This window comes from Grus americana, chromosome 8, assembly GCF_028858705.1.
Source record: "Grus americana isolate bGruAme1 chromosome 8, bGruAme1.mat, whole genome shotgun sequence".
Lineage (NCBI taxonomy): Eukaryota > Metazoa > Chordata > Aves > Gruiformes > Gruidae > Grus > Grus americana.
In genome coordinates, this window is record NC_072859.1 from 34,791,186 (window position 1) to 34,808,721 (window position 17,536).

Below are 17,536 nucleotides of genomic sequence, written 5' to 3' on the forward strand. Positions count from 1 at the left end.
GCGCCGGAGCAGAGATCCCCCTGCAGCCCGTGGAGAAGGCCATGGTGAAGCAGGCTGTCCCCCTGCAGCCCATGGAGGGAGGATGATGATGGAGCAGGCTGTCCCCTGCAGCCCAGGGAGGGAGGATGATGATGGAGCAGGCTGTCCCCCTGCAGCCCATGGAGGAAGGATGAGGGGGTGTAGCGATTCCACCTGCAGCCCGTGGAGGACCCCACGCCGGAGCAGGCGGAGACACCTGAAGGAGGCTGCGGCCCGTGGGAAGCCCACGCTGGAGCAAGTTCCAGGCCGGACCGGTGGACCCGTGAAGAGAGGAGCCCACGCCAGGGCAGGTTTGCTGGCAGGACTTGTGACCCCGTGGGGGACCCCACGCTGGAGCAGTTTGCTCCTGAAGGTCTGCACCCCGTGAGAGGGACTCCATGCTGGAGCAGGGGAACGATGAGAGGAGTCCTCCCCCTGAGGATGAAGAAGCGGCAGAAACACCGTGAGATGAACTGACCGTAACCCCCACTCCCCGTCCCCCTGTGCCGCTGAGGGGGGGAAGGTTGAAGCCGGGAGTGAAGTTGAGCCCGGGAACATGGGAGGGGTAGGGGGAAGTGTTTTAAGAGTTGATTTTATTTTCTCATTCCTCTACTCTGTTTTGCCTAGTAATAAATTAGATGAATTCTCTCTCTAAGTTTGGTCTGTTTTGCTCGTGACGATAATTAGTGAGTGATCTCTCCCTGTCCTTATCTCGACCTACAAGCATTTCGTTATGCCTTTTCTCCCCTGTTTGGTGAATAAGGGGAGTGAGAGCGCGGCTCTGGTGGGCACCTGGCCCCCAGCCAGGCTCAACCCACCACATATTTTCATTAAATCTTATTTAAAATTCCCTTGAAAAGTGTCTTTTTGGGAGAACAGAGAGCAGGATTTCGGGCTTCTTTTTTGATGGATACAAATACAGGGGAGAAGAGCACCCATTTTTCACACTAACATCATTCACCACTTGTGACTTTTTAGCTCTTTGCCTGGTGCATATCTGTCTAAATATTAAGCTGGGATCTCTTTTATGAAAAACTACTTTGAATTGTTCTCTCAGAAATACTTGTGCAGATGTGGGGGAACTGTGACCCCATCAGAATTAATAAGCAAACCCCTAACTCTGGAAACAAAATAAGGAAATTTAGCGTATTCTGATTATATTTGTTGTCACTTCATGTATCATCTATCGCTTCTATTATTTTGAGAAGCCTACCACTAGATCCCAAATCAGTATATTTCTGACATTTTCATGGAAAACTTAAGACTTAATATAAATAAATATACAAAAGCTTATGTGAATTTTGCAGATGAGATGAACAAAAGCATTTTAGGGAGTCAGATAATAATTTATTTATGGTGAATTTCTGGCTCCCTCGGAAACAACAGAAGCAACTTTTAAGTTAGCCTCAAAGAACATTGTTTTGTTTAAAGACAAATATTTTGAGAATACAAGGAAGGCACTTCTTCATAACATACAGACACTTAAACCCCTACACAAGCTATAATAAATGGCACAACTTCCTGAACAAATTTAAAAAGTTACAACAATATGCATATCATTAGTTTCCCATATGAAAACCATATATAAATTTTTGGTTACTAATAGCTTCATGCTTATTTTCACATTTATTTTACTGAGCACAATATATTGTAATAATTTGTAAACAGATAAATATTTCTCTCTCAGCAGTAATTCCAAAGTTAACTGCACAAAAAAGTTATTTTGGCACATTTCAACATAGTGTCCATGTAAACATTTCTTCCTTCTACACACACAGCCACCATCAATTTCTGTAGCAAGAGCCCTTTGGTAAATCATTCATACATACATCCATCAAATCAAAAAGCAGCTGAAGTGCGGTGAAATTAATATCTTAGGCTACGAAATCTTGGTTTCCTTAGGCTAAGCATCGGTTGTTTGATGGTAGGTTTGTTCTCAAATAGCATTGCTTCATTTTCTGTAGTTGGAAATCTGTTCTGGTAGATCAGCGGGTATTCCTTCTGAAACTAGAAAACACAAAATCAAAAAATAAAATAAAATATCAGACTCCACCAAAAGCTCCAGCCGTGCAAGACTCGAGCATGAATCACCTTGCAAGGACACACATCAGCAGGAGGAGCAAAACTATCAGCAACGTAAAGTAACTGTGCTGTGACACTTGAGCAAAGCTGTAGCCCTTTGCGCTTATGAGTTCACAACTGATAAACAGAGTCAAACAGAAATTTGTCAGGCACTTCATCTTCTGTTGAAATGAGAAAAGCTTCTGATCGCATTTTATTCCCATCGATTTTCAGCTGTTGTGACCAGAATAGTTCTCTGAGCACACCGTACTGTTCTGCCTGGATCTCCGTTCGCAATGACGGTCTGTGGTCGCTCACCACGTTGTTCATCAGCTGAGTAGTAGTAAAGCTGCTTATTGTTTGAGCAGCTTCCCCAGCCCTCCACCCTCCAAGGAAGGCCGGGCAGCCACCCACGGGAAGCCACGCTGCCCAGCCAGCACCGGTGTATATTCTGTTTATGCTTGGAAAGCTGTCTTTCAAGAATGACAACGATAAATGTGTTTTACCCAAATGGCAGCCAAGATTTAGCCTGTTTTGAAGGTATTCTCTCAGGAAAGCTAGTAAGCTTAACCAAGGGAGTTACATATCTGCAGGAACTGAAAAGTAACTAAACAAAAATTTCTGGCTTCAGAGGCATGTTTTTGACATTTTGCCTGTTTCCTATGTAAAGCCTCAGGAAGGAATGAACGACGGTAAATGCATCTACGCATCAGCCAAAGCTTTCTGCTGCTTGAATCAACCTATGGAAAATGACACCATTTGTAACTTTTGGTGTTGATACAAGTTGGACCTAACCCTCTGTTAAGCACCAGGTGTCTGGCTTTCCCCAATTCAAAGTATCAGAATTGATCCCTCCAAAAAGTTGTGATTTATCACACCACTAGCTGTCCCAGCACAAATGGCAAGACTGTACCGATGTAGCTCTGGGAATTTTAAAAATAAAACTTTGCTGACACATGGCCCTTACAAGCTGCTTCTGGACTTTGGTGGGAACTCATAAAAAAATTTAAGTACATACTTCAAGTTTTACTATTAGAGGATTTTAGTTTATTTCCTTCCTCCCCACTTCACCTCCTTAAAGTACTGCTGTGTATCACTTCTTACTGCCTGCTTACTCCAAGTTTTAGTCGACTGCAGGAAGTTTTAATGAACTTGTAAAAGGGAAGGCTGGACTTTTGTTCAGGACCAGAAAGTTTTCACAACACGCATGAAAGTCAGTGCTGCAGAGGCTGGGGGAGGAGCACCAAGGAGAAAGAAATGTGCTTGCTCTGAAAAGCTGCTTTTTCAAATTGGAGTCACAAGACTCGCTTAGGAGATTCTAGGACAAGTACAATACTATTCATTTAGTCAGAAATACTTGCCAAAAGGTTTTCCGAAAAAGAAAAACCCCTCCAGTATTAAATCCTGCCAGAATTGCTGTATTTTAGCTTTAGTATTAGGCAATATGTTAGTAGGCCATGGAAGTGCCAGATAATCTTGAGCAATATACACGTTACAAAACAAAGCTAAGCCCACAGAAATGAACATTTCAGAATTGTGAACAGATACGGCTTGACCTCTTCAAGCAGAAAATCACTGCTTTTATTGCCGACAGATTTTAAGCCCATCTATAGCATTTGAATGGTAAACTTGTATAGCCAGTGCACCACAAGAAACCATGCTATAATTCTATCCCATGTTATGGAATGGAGAGCAGTATCTTGGAATAATTTCATACTGGTTTTAAATCACTGTTTGAACACCACTGCTGCCAGACAGCGTCGAATGCTGTATTAGACACTGTCTTTAAAATGCCAATCAGAGCATGCCATCAAAACACATTGAACAGCTCCCGGCTATGAGGCAAGCGTTTCTCTCTAAGCAGTCTGCCCTTGCTCTGCACCAGGGCCTAGTGACAGAGATCTTGCCCTCACAAAGGCATCTTCAGAATCAGATGAAGCATCCACCAAGTTTCTTACCTGTTTTAACTTTTTCCTTTTGTCTTTCACGGACAAGTTTTTATCTTTGATGATGTTCTCCAAGAGCTCCGCCACTGCAGCTTGAGACGTAGAAACCTTCTGTTCTTCAAACTCCTGAGAAGTTATTTGTTTGCAGTACGAATACGTTGGCAATATGGCACAAATTTCTTCCGGGGGATATTTGCACTGAAAGAAAAGTTGAAGAAGGGGTCTGCATGTACTCAAAGGATTATGTACTATTTCAGTAAGAAGGTACCCAACAAATATCCAAGCATACTTATATCAACATCACAAGTTGCAAAACATAATGTAGCTAATATCTACGTTCGCGCTAACAGTTTAATAAAAGTTTGTGTTCAAAATATAGTGGTTTTATTTGCAGCTTCCCCATCCCACCTTCAGAAGTAACAAATACTCCACAATTAGCAAATGAACTTAAACTTTATCATGCCACTGACCTGAGCCATCCTCATGTATTCTATGTGATCTCGCACTGCAATCTGCAGGTGGGTTGGTACTTTAAATATTTCTTGTTGGTGGTCCATTAGAAATGAAACTAATCGTGTAGAAAGCAGCTCATCAAGATCTACTTCTTCTGCACAGCACAGTACGCATCGAGAAAAAGTCTGTATCATCTGGAAGCGTTTAGCAGATCATTAGTACGTGAAGTTGAGCGATTTCCCTTCTTTCCAGCCTACACAGTGGCACAACGAACTCTCCATTACCAACTTTCATTGCAATCTCTCTTGCCTGCACCACCGGTCAAGAGAGGAGGAAAAACGATTATAATTTTTTCCTCATCTGAAATAATGTAACTTCTTATAACATTAGACTTGTACTTTTTTTTTTAATTAAACAGTACTTTCAATTAAGAAATACATATTTTTAAAGAGATATTAATAACAAAAAGTCTTCCCCTGTAGAAAAGTGTGCATCTTCAATTAGCCATCTTGAAACGAGATGATTAAAAGAACCTGCAGAGCCAACCTAACCAAGATCTAATGCACATCAAGATCCAATTTTAAATAGCTTTAAAAAACATTTTTACAGCTGTCGTATTTCCAGCTTTTAGTAGGCTTGTTTTAAATTAGCATGTGCAGGTGCTTTGTTGTTTTATCTAATCTTTTTGACAAAAATCTTTAGTCATTCCAATGAAAGCTTAAATTCAGACCTTGAAGCTAGTCTTTAAACTCACTAGGCAGAGAATTTACTTCTTTGGAACTGTTTTTGTCATAACTTCGCATACACAAACGTTTAGCCCAAGAAAGGTTTTCTACAGACACTTTGCCAACACCTTTTAAGTTAAATGGCAGTTGGGTGAGAAATCAGACTAAACAATCATTTCCCTTCTCCTCCCAAAGTAAACAAAAGCAACAACAATATTTGAAACGTATTAGGATGGAGACAAGAAAGTGCTTGCTTCAAGTCAGATTTTTGTAAATCACAGAATCCCAGACTGGTTTGCGTTGGAAGGGACCTCAAAGCCCATCTAGTTCCAACCCCCCACCATGGGCAGGGACACCCTCCACTAGACCAGGTTCTAATATTCTGGAAATGAAAAATCTGCCCATTAATCACTATTTAATTGCAGTAAGACAAGAACTTCAAGTAAGAAATACTGCTAGTATTCTTAGCATTACTCCAGCCATATTCTTAAAACAATAGATACGCTGCACTCATGATTCTCTTACCAAAGAACGCGTGCCCATCGCATCATGCAGTCGTGGCATATCCACGTTTTCACTGATCCGAGAGATCATACGCATTAGGAGCTGAATCTTTCTACGATTTGGTGGTGGAAGCAACAAACAACATATCTGTAGTGCTTCAACAGCAATTCTTTCTAAATGAGGCTGAAGGAGATCTACAAGTTAATTGTAAAGACAGCTGTCATTAAGACTTGAACCAAGTTTCAGGATATTTTTATCTCAATGCAAGAAATTTATTTTATAATCATTAAAAAAAATGATGTTTCATAGAAATCAGCTGTAACATGGTAGATAATGTTATGTAGCCTGTTTTTGTGTGGTCATCTTCAACTTGCTTCATTACGATAAGTTGCTGGTACAATTAAGACCATAATACAATTAAGAAGCGTCACTAATGTTATTCCTGAAAGCATTTCCAGAAAATGTGTTTCAAGGACCAGAAAAAGACATCTCCTCCAACAGACAGGTCTGTGTAAATTCCCTGCCTCGCTCTTAGACAGTGTCTATGTCAGAATTACTTATGACTTACCTGAACAGAAAGGTGAATTACTGACACATCAAGTTTAAGACTCCAAAGATACTACATGCTGCTATTTGTTAGCAGAGGTACGAAAGGCTACCTTCAGACAGTGCAATGCAGCAACCAGAGGTTTGGGGTTTTTTTTTTTCCCAAACCCACAGATCATGTCATACACATATCAAAAAACCGAGCAACAGTGCTGAAGATTAAGGAAGCAGAGATTAGTTAGACAACACAATAAGGCAATACAACATGCTTTAGAAAGCCATCTTACTTTGCGTGCCAGTCAACATATAAGAGTGAGTGAAAGAGTATTCTGAGAGTTCTGTGGTACTTTTGCAGAGCCTCTTTTTGATGGTGATATCAGAAACCTCAGTCCCGATGTCCACCAAAGCAGCCACACCAGAGGTATTAGGATTTTCTTGCCCACAAAATCGAGACCTTGGCTTTACTGTGATTTCAGCAACTGGCATATTAATGCTAGCACAACTTTTAGAGTTCCTCTTGCCAAGCAAACTCAGACACCTGCGTATTTGCTTTGATCCATGATTGTCATTCAACAGCTCTTTATCCTGAAGAGTTGAGGCAGACACTCTCTTGATACCATGGGTTTGTTTTTGACATGTGTTATCAAAACCAAGCTCCAGTACAGAATTAGCTTTATGCTGATGTGGTAGCGATTGTTTTCCATTTCTTATGCCCAGGATGGTGTTCCCATCGCTTTGCCCAAGGGAATCTGATTTTCCTTTATTACATGCATTTGAAGTAATATCTCCAATTCTTTCCAGAGAGTAACATCTTGTCCTAAATGTTTGAGGTGGATCTTGTTCGTTCCTGAAACCTTTAAGATTTTGACAACTTCCTCCTATTAGATTCTCAGCACCACCTTGCTTACACATCAGTTTATATTGCTGCAATTTCTTTGCACACTGTTTTTGAATAGTTAGCTCTTCTGAAGACGACTTCCTGGAAGCTTCACATTCTTTCTTTTTTTTGTCAGGCTCTTTGCAAAGTAGACTTAGAAGAAGACACTCGGTTGACTTGAAGGAGTTCAAGTGAAGAATTTTTGAAGGTTGTGGGTCACATTTCTCATCTTGGACAGAACTTTTTCCACTGCATATATCTGGAATTGTGATGTAGCCACACATAACTATCAGGAAATGAAATAGAAGTTAAGGTGCAAGTGGTATGAAAATGAACAAGTTCAGAAAGAAAGCTGCTAACTGAACAGAGAAGACAACAAATATAAGACATTAATTTATAGTTGACACTGTTAGTAAAACCTAAGAAAAATTTAGCTCAGTCCGAAAGCAATCTAACAAGATAATTGCAACCCACATGCAAGAATAAAGAAAGTTAACACACTGCAATAGTGAGGGACAGGAACAAGCACATACTTTAAAATTATAGTTATTGCATATTTAGAATGTTAGCTCAGACAGCAATTTGTATAGGATATCATGAGACAGAACTGCATTTCAATTAATATTGTAACACAGAACAGTAGCATTGATGATCTTCCTCAGATTCAAAGTGCCATACAGATTAGGGAGTCAAGGTCTGCTTTCAATTACAAATTTGTTCCCCGGTTGATATAAACTTATAGCTTGCACTGATTATTTCTAAAGTCATACATACCTAAAATATTAACAAAAAGTTCATAGTATTCAAAAGTGAGTAATGGTTCAGGTAGATTGAGGAAGTAATCAGCAACTGTTCTGAATACATCCCGTTCAAATCCACTGTAAGTTGGTTGGCTCATGTCATTATTTCTAGGCCCTAAAAAGAGGTGAAGAAAGAAAATTCACAAAAAGTATTTACTCTCACAGTTCCATTATTAAAAAAAAAACATAATTAGAAAAAAAAAGATCAACATAAGTTTGTTCTTGTAGGAATGACTGTTTCACAAGACAAGAATCATGTCAGCAATATACAACTATTTTGTTTAGTTCAGCACTGTTCCACTTGTGAGCAAAAGTAGTACAAAATAATCTGTATAGCCACTGAGGAGTTGTGCTCAGTTTCAACAAGCTGTTTCACACCAAGAAAATAAATGAAAACTCATTTATGCACTTTATAGGTTCCTCAGCAAAATAATCACAAAATTCTGCATTTTCCTTCATTTCCAAACTACACTAATCCCAGTTCTCCCACAGGGAGCTCTAGCTTCCAGATCAAGCAGCTCATGCTATGACCAACTTTGAAGAACGTGCTGAGAAGCTGGCCAACGTATAAGTGTTGTTTTGTGCATAAGCCAAACAGAGCCAGTGAGTGTCTTTGAAGAACGTGCTGAAGAACCAGCCAACGTATAAGTGTTGTTTTGTGCATAGGCCAAACAGAGCCAGTGAGTGTCTTTTCCCCCTGTGGGGACCTCCTCTCTTTACAACTCTATTCAAATGGCTCACCAAGAGAAAGTTTTGTTCACCTCTACTCCCATGGTGGATCTTTTCTTCAGAAGTGGACAGATAAACAATCTGATAATCAAGAGATCTGGTTAATAAACCTTGATCACATTGCTACAGACAAGAATGAATGAAAGGGGTCCTGGTACGAATAGAGTTTGACATTGTGTAGATCTTCTAACCCTAACATAGCCATACTCCACTGAACTCCTACAAATGAGATAAGCTACCTTACAAAGACAATTCTAATGGATTAGGAGATGGCAGTTTAATTACAGATAGAACCAGGGAAAATTTAACTTTTGATATGATCAAATTTCATAATCACATTACCACACACTACACTAAAAATATAGTAGACCAGTATTCCCCCGTCAGTGTAAGCATTCTGAGTTTTCACTCTGCCAAGTAACTACTGCCTTAATCATTTGGTTACAGTATAGCCAGCAGATGCAGAGATAAAAATCTCCACTTGAATTAATTCACTCAAATTAGAAATTGAGAATTGAAATACCAGAAAGCTTGCTTGCAGTTTTCGTCTCACAAATACAAAGACCTATTAGTTCTCAATACAGGACTGATGTGGGAATTAAGGTATGAAACGTTCAGAAATCAGTGCTCAGCTGTATTTTCCACTTTGATTTAAATCCACTCACCAAGCTCTTCCCTGTCCTGCTTTTCCTAATAGTGCTCTTCATGTAAGAGGCTCTATGCATTTGGGAACGCAGATGAAGAAAAAGGGTCACATTGAAGAAAAAGAGAGAGTCATTTTCACAAGACCATATGCTGCAAACGGAACTTCTGAAGCCACACTAACCCTGCATGGACCCCTACCACAGTTCCACCGAGCAATCAGAGACATACGCAGATGTATAAACACACATCATCCAAACGAGTAATAGCTAGTAGAGCGTTGAGGGCAGCTAATGAAGGAGATTGCCAGGAAGAGGGGCAGGAGTTAAACAGCAGGGCAAGCACACATATAACAAGAGCTCATCATCTCAGATTTCATTTGAGAGGCACTCATCTACCTCTACCATGCACCTATTAGCTGTTTAAAGAGGCAGTTTTAGAAAAAAAACAATCAAACAAAAAAAAAAAGTCAGTCTAATTGTCAGTCTAGTTGTCCTCTGCTTCTCCTGAATATTTTCAAAGCCTGTTTCACAAAGATGCAAAGTTTACATAATCACGATCTGTATGTTTGTAACACAATTTCAAACACAACTGACAAAGGAAGCCTCAAAGACAGTTAGATTCTGTGAAGTTTCATAAAAATCAATGGCACTGTAAAGGAGAAAGACTATTAGTACCACACAGGTCTGCTACAGCACATGCTGAAGAACAAACCCATTCCTTTATTAGCAAGAGAATCCACATCAGACTGAGCCCTTAGAAACTGAACTTCATTAGGTTCACTGTGAAAGTACTTTCTTTTCCCCGCAATGTGTGAAACCCTGTGTTAATTGTATTACTCCACAGTAAATACTTTCCCAGCAGTTCCAAGGCAGCTGTTCAAGTACCACATTAACACTGATGCTTTAGGTAACTGATTCTTCTTTTCTAAGTTTAACATCATGTCTAAATTTTACATTTAAGCACACACACAAATAAAACTAAACAGAAGCACTAAGTTTTCTGTAAGTTGTAACCACTTTCAGTTTTGCTGCTTATCATTTCATACATTAATACCAAATCACGGGATATGTGCAGACTGACTTTCAGTCTGCAGTGAAAGTTCAGTTCTGTCACAAAACGCATTTAACAGCTAAAATATCTGACTTTAAAAATCCATCTCATCTACTACGCAGTGATTGGTAAGATCTCTGTTTTCCACAGCTGACCTGTAGCTATAAAAGGTGTACTTACTGGGTTTTAAGCATAAGCTTTTTCTAAAGACAGTTTGAAGAAAAAGGTGGGGAAGCAGAGAAGGAGGTACCAGAGGAGCTATATTCAAGTCCAGCATCCAGGAACTTTTCCTTCTGTTCTCACGATGAATTTAGTAGACTATAAAGCTGACTTATATGAGCAATCATCTCAAACCCTTTGCAAAATTTTGTTTGATTTCTTCTAAGACAAATAAAAGACTCACCAGTTTTCTGTGAATTGGCCTCCCCAGTTCAATATGAAACATAGGAACTGTTTTAGTCCAGCTCAAAGCCAGTAACTGGAAAAGGAAAGGCCCTTTACTCCTGAAAAACTGCATTAGAAGAAACCACACAAAGGTTTTACCCAACCACCCAAGTTTTCTCCCTGCCTGACTCTTTGTTAATAGGAATTATTTTCATAAAAAACAGTCCTTAGCTTTTTCATGGCCTTGGGAAGCCCGCTTCCACTGAAAGCTTACAGAGCTAATTAATTCTCCTGTACGTTTCATGGATTAACAAACACTGAAGCCCCTCTTCTTCCACTAATTTAATCTGTTCACATTGCCAAAAATTCACGTGCAGAATCGGACGATGCTGCCTAAAACCAGGATGACTACTAAAGGACTGATATTTTGATTACCTGAAATACATCATCTTTAATGTGTCAACTTTTAGGTTACGTTTCTGTGCAATGATTTGATATGGATTGCTGTCATTGCTTCTTGACATGTCAGGGCACTTACAGATTATTTGAATTTCCAAAATGAAACATCACAACTGATCTTAACATGCAAGTATATTTCACTTTCAACTCTCAAAATAGGTTTCTGGAACTTAAAAGCTGTTCAGTGACTTACAGTATGCGAGACATTTCATAGCTGACAACACCCAGTGAGGGAGGTCATCTAAAATAAACAAGCAAGTAGGTTATTTATACATAAGCCCAAAAACTTAGTAACTAATACAAATAATGGCACACATGTATTAAATAATACCTCAAATACAGAAGAGCAAATTTAAACCTTATTTTAAATATTGCTACACATGTAATTAAAAAGTGAATGCAATACACCTACAAAACCCTCTAGACAAATATACTGAACTGTACTGTAGTTTGGGAAAAAATCATCAAAGACTATGAAACATCTTACTTTAATTATTGTTTGTTTGTTGTAACGACACCATACAGAATCTTTAATCAATACAGGGAAAAAAAAATCCCAAACAAAAAACCTTACCTGATTTGTTCTGCAAAATAACAACACCATGTTTGCTCGTGTTAGTCATGTTGTATATGACATACTCAGGAACTATCTGTGTTGGCTGCAAAACTTCGTCCAGAGATGGGAGGCCTAAAATGGTTTGCAAACTGTAGGGAGTAAGAGAGCAGATGTTGTCTAAAATGTTTGCTAGCAATGACTCAAAACAAATTCTTTCCATATCTATTCAACCAGTTACAGGATAAGCTAGTTTGCTGTTTAATAAATGCTCACTTCGAGAAGGACGATGTGAGGACACATTGTTTCCTGGGACAAACACCAAAAATCAGTAAGAAAGAGCATCTATGTTACTTAAAATATACTTCAACACCAGCAACAATAAATTTCAATAAGTTTCTTAAACGCAAAAATCCAATGTTAACGAATACACTAGAAAGCATACATAAACAATAGTTAGGAAAAATATTCAACTTAAAACATAATTTTAAAAATTTCAAAAAAATGTGCAAGCCAAAAGCTTGATCAAGCCATCACACACATTATAAAAAACATTTTCTCCTATATGTGCTTTGTGTATTACTTACTGTATTAGAATGATATTTCTCCAAGTTTCTTGCACATATTCCTGGCTTATTTCCTTCCTACGCAGCGTGTCTTCCTCGTTTTCTTCTATATCAGGTTTTGTTTTTTCTAAATTTTCCTGAAAATGAGTGGTTTATGCCATAAGATAAGCGAGCTCCTTAAGATAATTCAAAATTAAGTAAAAATTGTTCTCAGAAGTCTAGGGCATTCTGCGGAACATTAAATTCCAAACCATGATCCCGGGAGGAGCCTTAACAGTCTCAGCATTGAAATGTAAGCATACCCAACTAAAAAGCAGAAGAGAACACTGTGAAAAAGACCTGATCAACTCAGAAGGCAGCAATTTAAAAGGTAGAAACACATCAAATCCAAATGCATTAGTAAGTGAAGTATTCTCCTTTAGGATTGCAATCTAAATTCAGGATGTACAGACACACACAAATCTCAAAAGAACAAAGGGCCAAACACTCACATTCAATCTTTTTCAGAAAGCAAGCAGAACAGTAAATAATTTGTGCCTTTTATTTTTCCTAAACAAAAAAGATACTAAGTTTCAACAAGGACATATTGTAGAACATTTCTAGAACTCCATCTTTCAGCTCTCCCAATATTTAAAATAGTGGAGCAGGGATAATTCTGCACTGAAGGAGACAAAACAAACAAAAAGAAAACACCCCCCCCCCCACTGGTGACCTAAGATGCTCAATTGCTTACACATATATACACAAAACTCCGTGCCATCAGATCATACTGATGCAAAATTAGCCCTATACTACAATGGGGTGTGTGTGTCTGTGTGTCAAGTGACCTTTCTAAGTAACGTGGCTGCATTAATAACACACTAGCCTCCATTTCTCTTCCCAAGAAACTATTGCCAATAAGTTTAGAAGAAACAGCTTCATAGTTTCAAAAGCATACTTAATTTCTCCTGTCAAATGCATAATCCCTTTCACTTGCTGCCAGCATTTCAAAAATGCCATATTAGTTACAACTATGATCTTACACGTATATATTATGTTTGAGTATTTACAGGTTATTTAATACAATTTCTTTTTGTACATTGAAGAAGAGGAACAGCACGAGCACGCACCACCAAGATACTTCATTACAAAATATAGCTGTATCTTTCCATTATGCCTATATACACATTCTATTTCACTGTCTAGAGGAAGCCACCAATTTATTTCTTAAGCTACAAGGGAAGATGACACAACAGAACAATGTCACTAAAAGACGATTGCTTCTTTTTTTTTTTTAAGAATAAAGAAAATACATGGCAACTGTAATTATGTAAGAAATATAAGTTATTACCAGAGACTGTAGTAACTCATGTTTTTTAAAAGTTCTCCTGGATAAATGTGGCAGTTTAAAAAGTCTTTCTTTGTCCCTAGAGAAGCTTTCCAAGTTCTCTTTTGGTGGATATGAGCTTGGCAGAGGTTTAACTGGAGATGTTGAAGGAAATCTGTAATGAACAGGAAAGATACTAAATACATTTATAATAGATTAAAAATCTAAGAAGTCACTTAACCAAAACTATAGCCTATCAGTATGATTCCATAAGACTCTGAAAAGACACAGGAAAAAGTGCTGATATGTTCTCTTTAGAAGGCTGTTTAACATTATCAAACTATACATTAGCTGTGGGGTACTTTTCTTGATTCCAAAGTCAAGTGGATGATACTCCGATATTTATACAGCACTGAAAGCAGAATTTGAGAAGTGAGGGCCATCAATACTTTTAATTTAAGAACTTCAGAAAGACTGCTTCCCACTTAGACTGTCCGTAAAACGTGCAAGAGAAGTAAACACAGGACTGGCAGCACGGCATGCAGCTACTACAATAAATTCTCCTTGGCTCCCCTCCAAAGCACTTGAGCACACGTAGCATGCATGCCAGGGAAAAACTTGGATAAACAAAAGCATGGGAACAGCCCTCAGGATGTACGGTCTAAACTGCAAGTCGGAGGAAAGTAAAACAGTGAGTGGAGTAAAATGGCACTAGTAATTGATTTTTGGCCCAACTGCTCAATCCAAAGCAAGATATTTTTGGGAATCTGAGCATTAAGATTTCTCAATAAAGTTCTTAACCTGAAGAGCTCTGTTAACTGGTCTTCATTTCAGTACCTGTATAGCACACCATTGTCTTCTAAATTTTCAGATCCCCATCTCCCTTTTATATCTTCAATTACATGATTCTTGAGAAACTTTCTTAATAACTGAACCGTCTGCTGCCTAGTAACTTCAGGACCAAAGTTACTGTTATTCCTCAATACTTCATGAAGCCAGTCTACAGCTTCCGATGCAGTAAAACAGCTTCCATGTTTTTTGAAATGTTGCCTGTGTTTCCTTAATGGCATGCCTGCTCGGAAATATTTCGTAATTTCATTCCACTGCATGGGAAACAAAATAGCAAAGAATGTAAGATTAAAGCCTGAAGCTGACCATTGTAAGTATCAACTAAACCAACACTACATTAATAAGCACATAGATGAAACCACAACATTAACACTAACAAATATTGATAGCAATACTAAATCACGTAGTAGTATTAATTTAGAAACATTGAATTTAAAGTTCAGATTTAAAAATACGTAAACATTTCACTTAGGTTTTTATCTCATTCTTCTATAACTGAAAATAAGGTTAGTGTTTCACAAACGGGTTTTATTGACCCTGTCTGCACATGCCCAGCACAACTCAGGCTCCCGAGGCGCTGTCAAACCACAGCCTTCCGGCTTGGAGCGGGTTTAAATTTTAAAGCATTTTCTTCCTTTCCTGTTCACTCGCCCCAAATCAGATAACACGCTATCATCAGCGGACTCCTCTTACCGAGCTCTCGCCCGATTTCCACGGAGCGAGACGCTGCCAGGGCCGCAGACCCTTCCCGGGGAGGGCCGTGGGCCGCCTGGCGTTGCGTGACAGCGGTCACGGGGGGGAAGCAGAGCCTCGCCGTCCCACAGCACCCGGTCTCCCGCGCCTCGCACTCGGACAGCGGCGACCGCCGTCACCTCGAAGGCCCCCAAGGGCCACACGCTGCCCCGGGCACCCCTGACCGCGGCGGCCCGGAAGGGTTAATACTCATTTGCGCTTTACCCGCGAGCAGAGGCCCGGGCTGACGAGAGGCCCCGGGCGCCGCGGCGGCAGCCGAGCCCCCTCCTCCCGCCCCACAAACCCGCACCGAGCCAGCCCGAAAGGCAGAGCCCGCCGCCAGGCTGCCCCGGCCGGCCCCGCACCCCCAGCACGTCGTCCTCACCAGCTTGGTGGCGCGGTAGGGCCCCGGGGCGGCCGGCCGACCCTCCATGCCGCTGGGGCTGGGGCCTCCGGCCACCGGGGCGGGCACCCACCACGCCCCTGCCCGCGCAGCCCAACGGCCGCGCCGCGGTTTGAATTCGCTGCGCGAGCCGCCCGCGGAAGCGGATTGGGCGAGCCGGGCGGGCACGTGCCGCCTGACGTGAGGCGGGCGGCGGCCTGAGGAGAAGGGCGGCGGCCTGAGGGGAAGGGCGGCGGGGCGTCCCACGGCCTGCACACACACACCCCCTCGTCCCCCCCGCGGGAAGGTGAGCGGCTGCCGGGCGGCTCCGGAGCTGGTGTGGTTTGGCCTTGCCCCATGGCAGCGGTGCCACAGCCTGCGCAGCCTGAGGGCTGAGAGAGCCGCCTGCCCTGTGCGCACGGAGTAGCGGAGTGTGGTAGAAGCCACGTACAGGCACATACTGCAGCCACAGGTTAGTCCTGAACGGAGGTTTAAAAGGTTGCATCTTCTCAGAAACTCACCTTGGTTATTTATTAAGACGAGGGAAAAAAGCCAACTTGTGTTACGTGACAGCTCAGTTTTCAGAGCGCTTTCGCTTACAACACTTCAGGTATGACCAACAGTTCTAGGTCCTGTGAGACTAGCACATAGCTTACACACAGTTGCCTGAACACACACTACCTGCTTGCAGAAGAAAGCATGTTCTTGCAACTATCCTACCCCTTCCTGTGGATTTCCTACAGACACAGGTACACTAGAGACCCCTTCCCCCAAAACCCCCACCCAACCCAAAAAACAACCTAACAAACATTGCAATAGCATAGCTTTCACGGTTTGTGGGGTTTTTTTTTTGTTTTTTTTTTTTTTTTAAGAAGTATTCTCTTTCTCAGGGCCTGTAGACCAAGCATTAACTGTAACCTGGGAGCTGTAAACACCCCATGAGTGTTTTATCTCATCTTTATATAGCCATCCATTGCTCAGACATTTTAGGCTCATCACTTAAACTTCTTTTATAGTCAATAAAAACACACAAATACCTCAGACACTTTTACAAGAAACAATAAAGACATTACTGCTGTGAGAAAACACCAGCAGAACAGCTGGATTTAAGCAGTAAGACCCAAAGCTGCAGCCTAGGAAAAAGAACAGAAATAGAAAGCCAAAACACACAGCAACCTAGTGCCTCCCAGAGCAGTACTAAGGAAACCACTGCCTCAACTACAGACCCTGGTAAGGGAGAGGCAGCTGTTGTGCTTTTATGTGCTTAAGAAATTAGTCGCAGGAGTCAGTCAAAGCTGGCTGCTAATCACTTCTATCAGATCTATGAGCTGTAGCACCTGCTGGTAAGCCAGCAGATGTTGACTTAGGACTCAGTATAGCAAACAATTCCGAATTCAGTGAAGCTGTGTTATTTCACTTACATTTTGCATCTGATTAGAAGAAAAAAGATGTGGATTCTCTCACTAGAATCAAAAACTTTAGAGGTGCTCTTCATCACTTCTTTATTTCAACAACTCACCTCCTGTTTTCCTTTCTAACAAAACTGTCTGATGGGTGGTTGCCAATATAGAAAGTAGTATTGATTTTTCCAGTGACCCAGGCTCTAAACCTGCTCAAGAGCATATATCAATTTGCTGATTATCTTAGGGAAATCTCCACAAGTAAAACCTGCAGAAAGTGATGACTACAACTGTTTCACCATGGATTACTTCCCGTACTCCCTCTCTCAGGTCATTAAAAAAAAATATTATTTGACGTATTTGCATTCAACCTACTGCCTATAGATGTTCTAAGACATTTTGTAAAACTTCATGTCTTAGATCAAGTAAAGACATTTTAGGGACATGTCTGGCCAATAGAGTAAAAATGATAAGTGGAATAGTCTAGGAAACATTACATTCCATCTTCATACCGGTGTAGGCAGTGGTACACTGTTGTAGCCTAGAGTGTT

The 17,536-nt window shown here is 40.6% G+C and overlaps 1 protein-coding gene across 4 annotated transcripts; it reads right to left on the reverse strand.

Annotated features, from left to right (window-relative positions):
- Positions 1 to 1,382: 1,382 nt before the first annotated feature.
- On the reverse strand, positions 1,383 to 15,725 carry DEPDC1 (DEP domain containing 1). Of its 4 annotated transcripts, none has more exons than XM_054834443.1 (12): positions 15,589 to 15,725; positions 14,460 to 14,725; positions 13,647 to 13,797; positions 12,338 to 12,453; positions 11,772 to 11,902; positions 11,391 to 11,438; positions 7,905 to 8,045; positions 6,541 to 7,389; positions 5,729 to 5,901; positions 4,496 to 4,672; positions 4,038 to 4,223; positions 1,383 to 2,025 (listed from the first exon to the last, which is right to left on the reverse strand). In XM_054834443.1, exons 1-12 carry the CDS (start codon positions 15,634 to 15,636, stop codon positions 1,885 to 1,887), a joined length of 2,427 nt encoding a protein of 808 aa, XP_054690418.1. In that variant the 5' UTR covers positions 15,637 to 15,725; the 3' UTR covers positions 1,383 to 1,884. The 4 variants fall into 4 exon arrangements, with proteins under 4 accessions (XP_054690418.1, XP_054690417.1, XP_054690419.1 ...); XM_054834442.1 differs by having other exon boundaries at positions 6,541 to 7,416; XM_054834444.1 differs by lacking the exon at positions 15,589 to 15,725 and adding an exon at positions 15,165 to 15,291 and having other exon boundaries at positions 6,541 to 7,416.
- Positions 15,726 to 17,536: the final 1,811 nt, after the last annotated feature.

Bases quoted from the DNA above. Each gene is read 5' to 3' on its own strand.
- DEPDC1 (XM_054834442.1), bottom strand. From the start codon at position 15,636: ATGGAGGGTCGGCCGGCCGCCCCGGGGCCCTACCGCGCCACCAAGCTG. The intron at 11,439-11,771 runs GTAAGGTTTTTT...TGTTTATTTTAG, and splicing joins TATTTTGCAGAACAAATCAG to ATGACCTCCCTCACTGGGTG. The intron at 4,673-5,728 runs GTAAGAGAATCA...AAACGCTTCCAG, and splicing joins CGATGGGCACGCGTTCTTTG to ATGATACAGACTTTTTCTCG.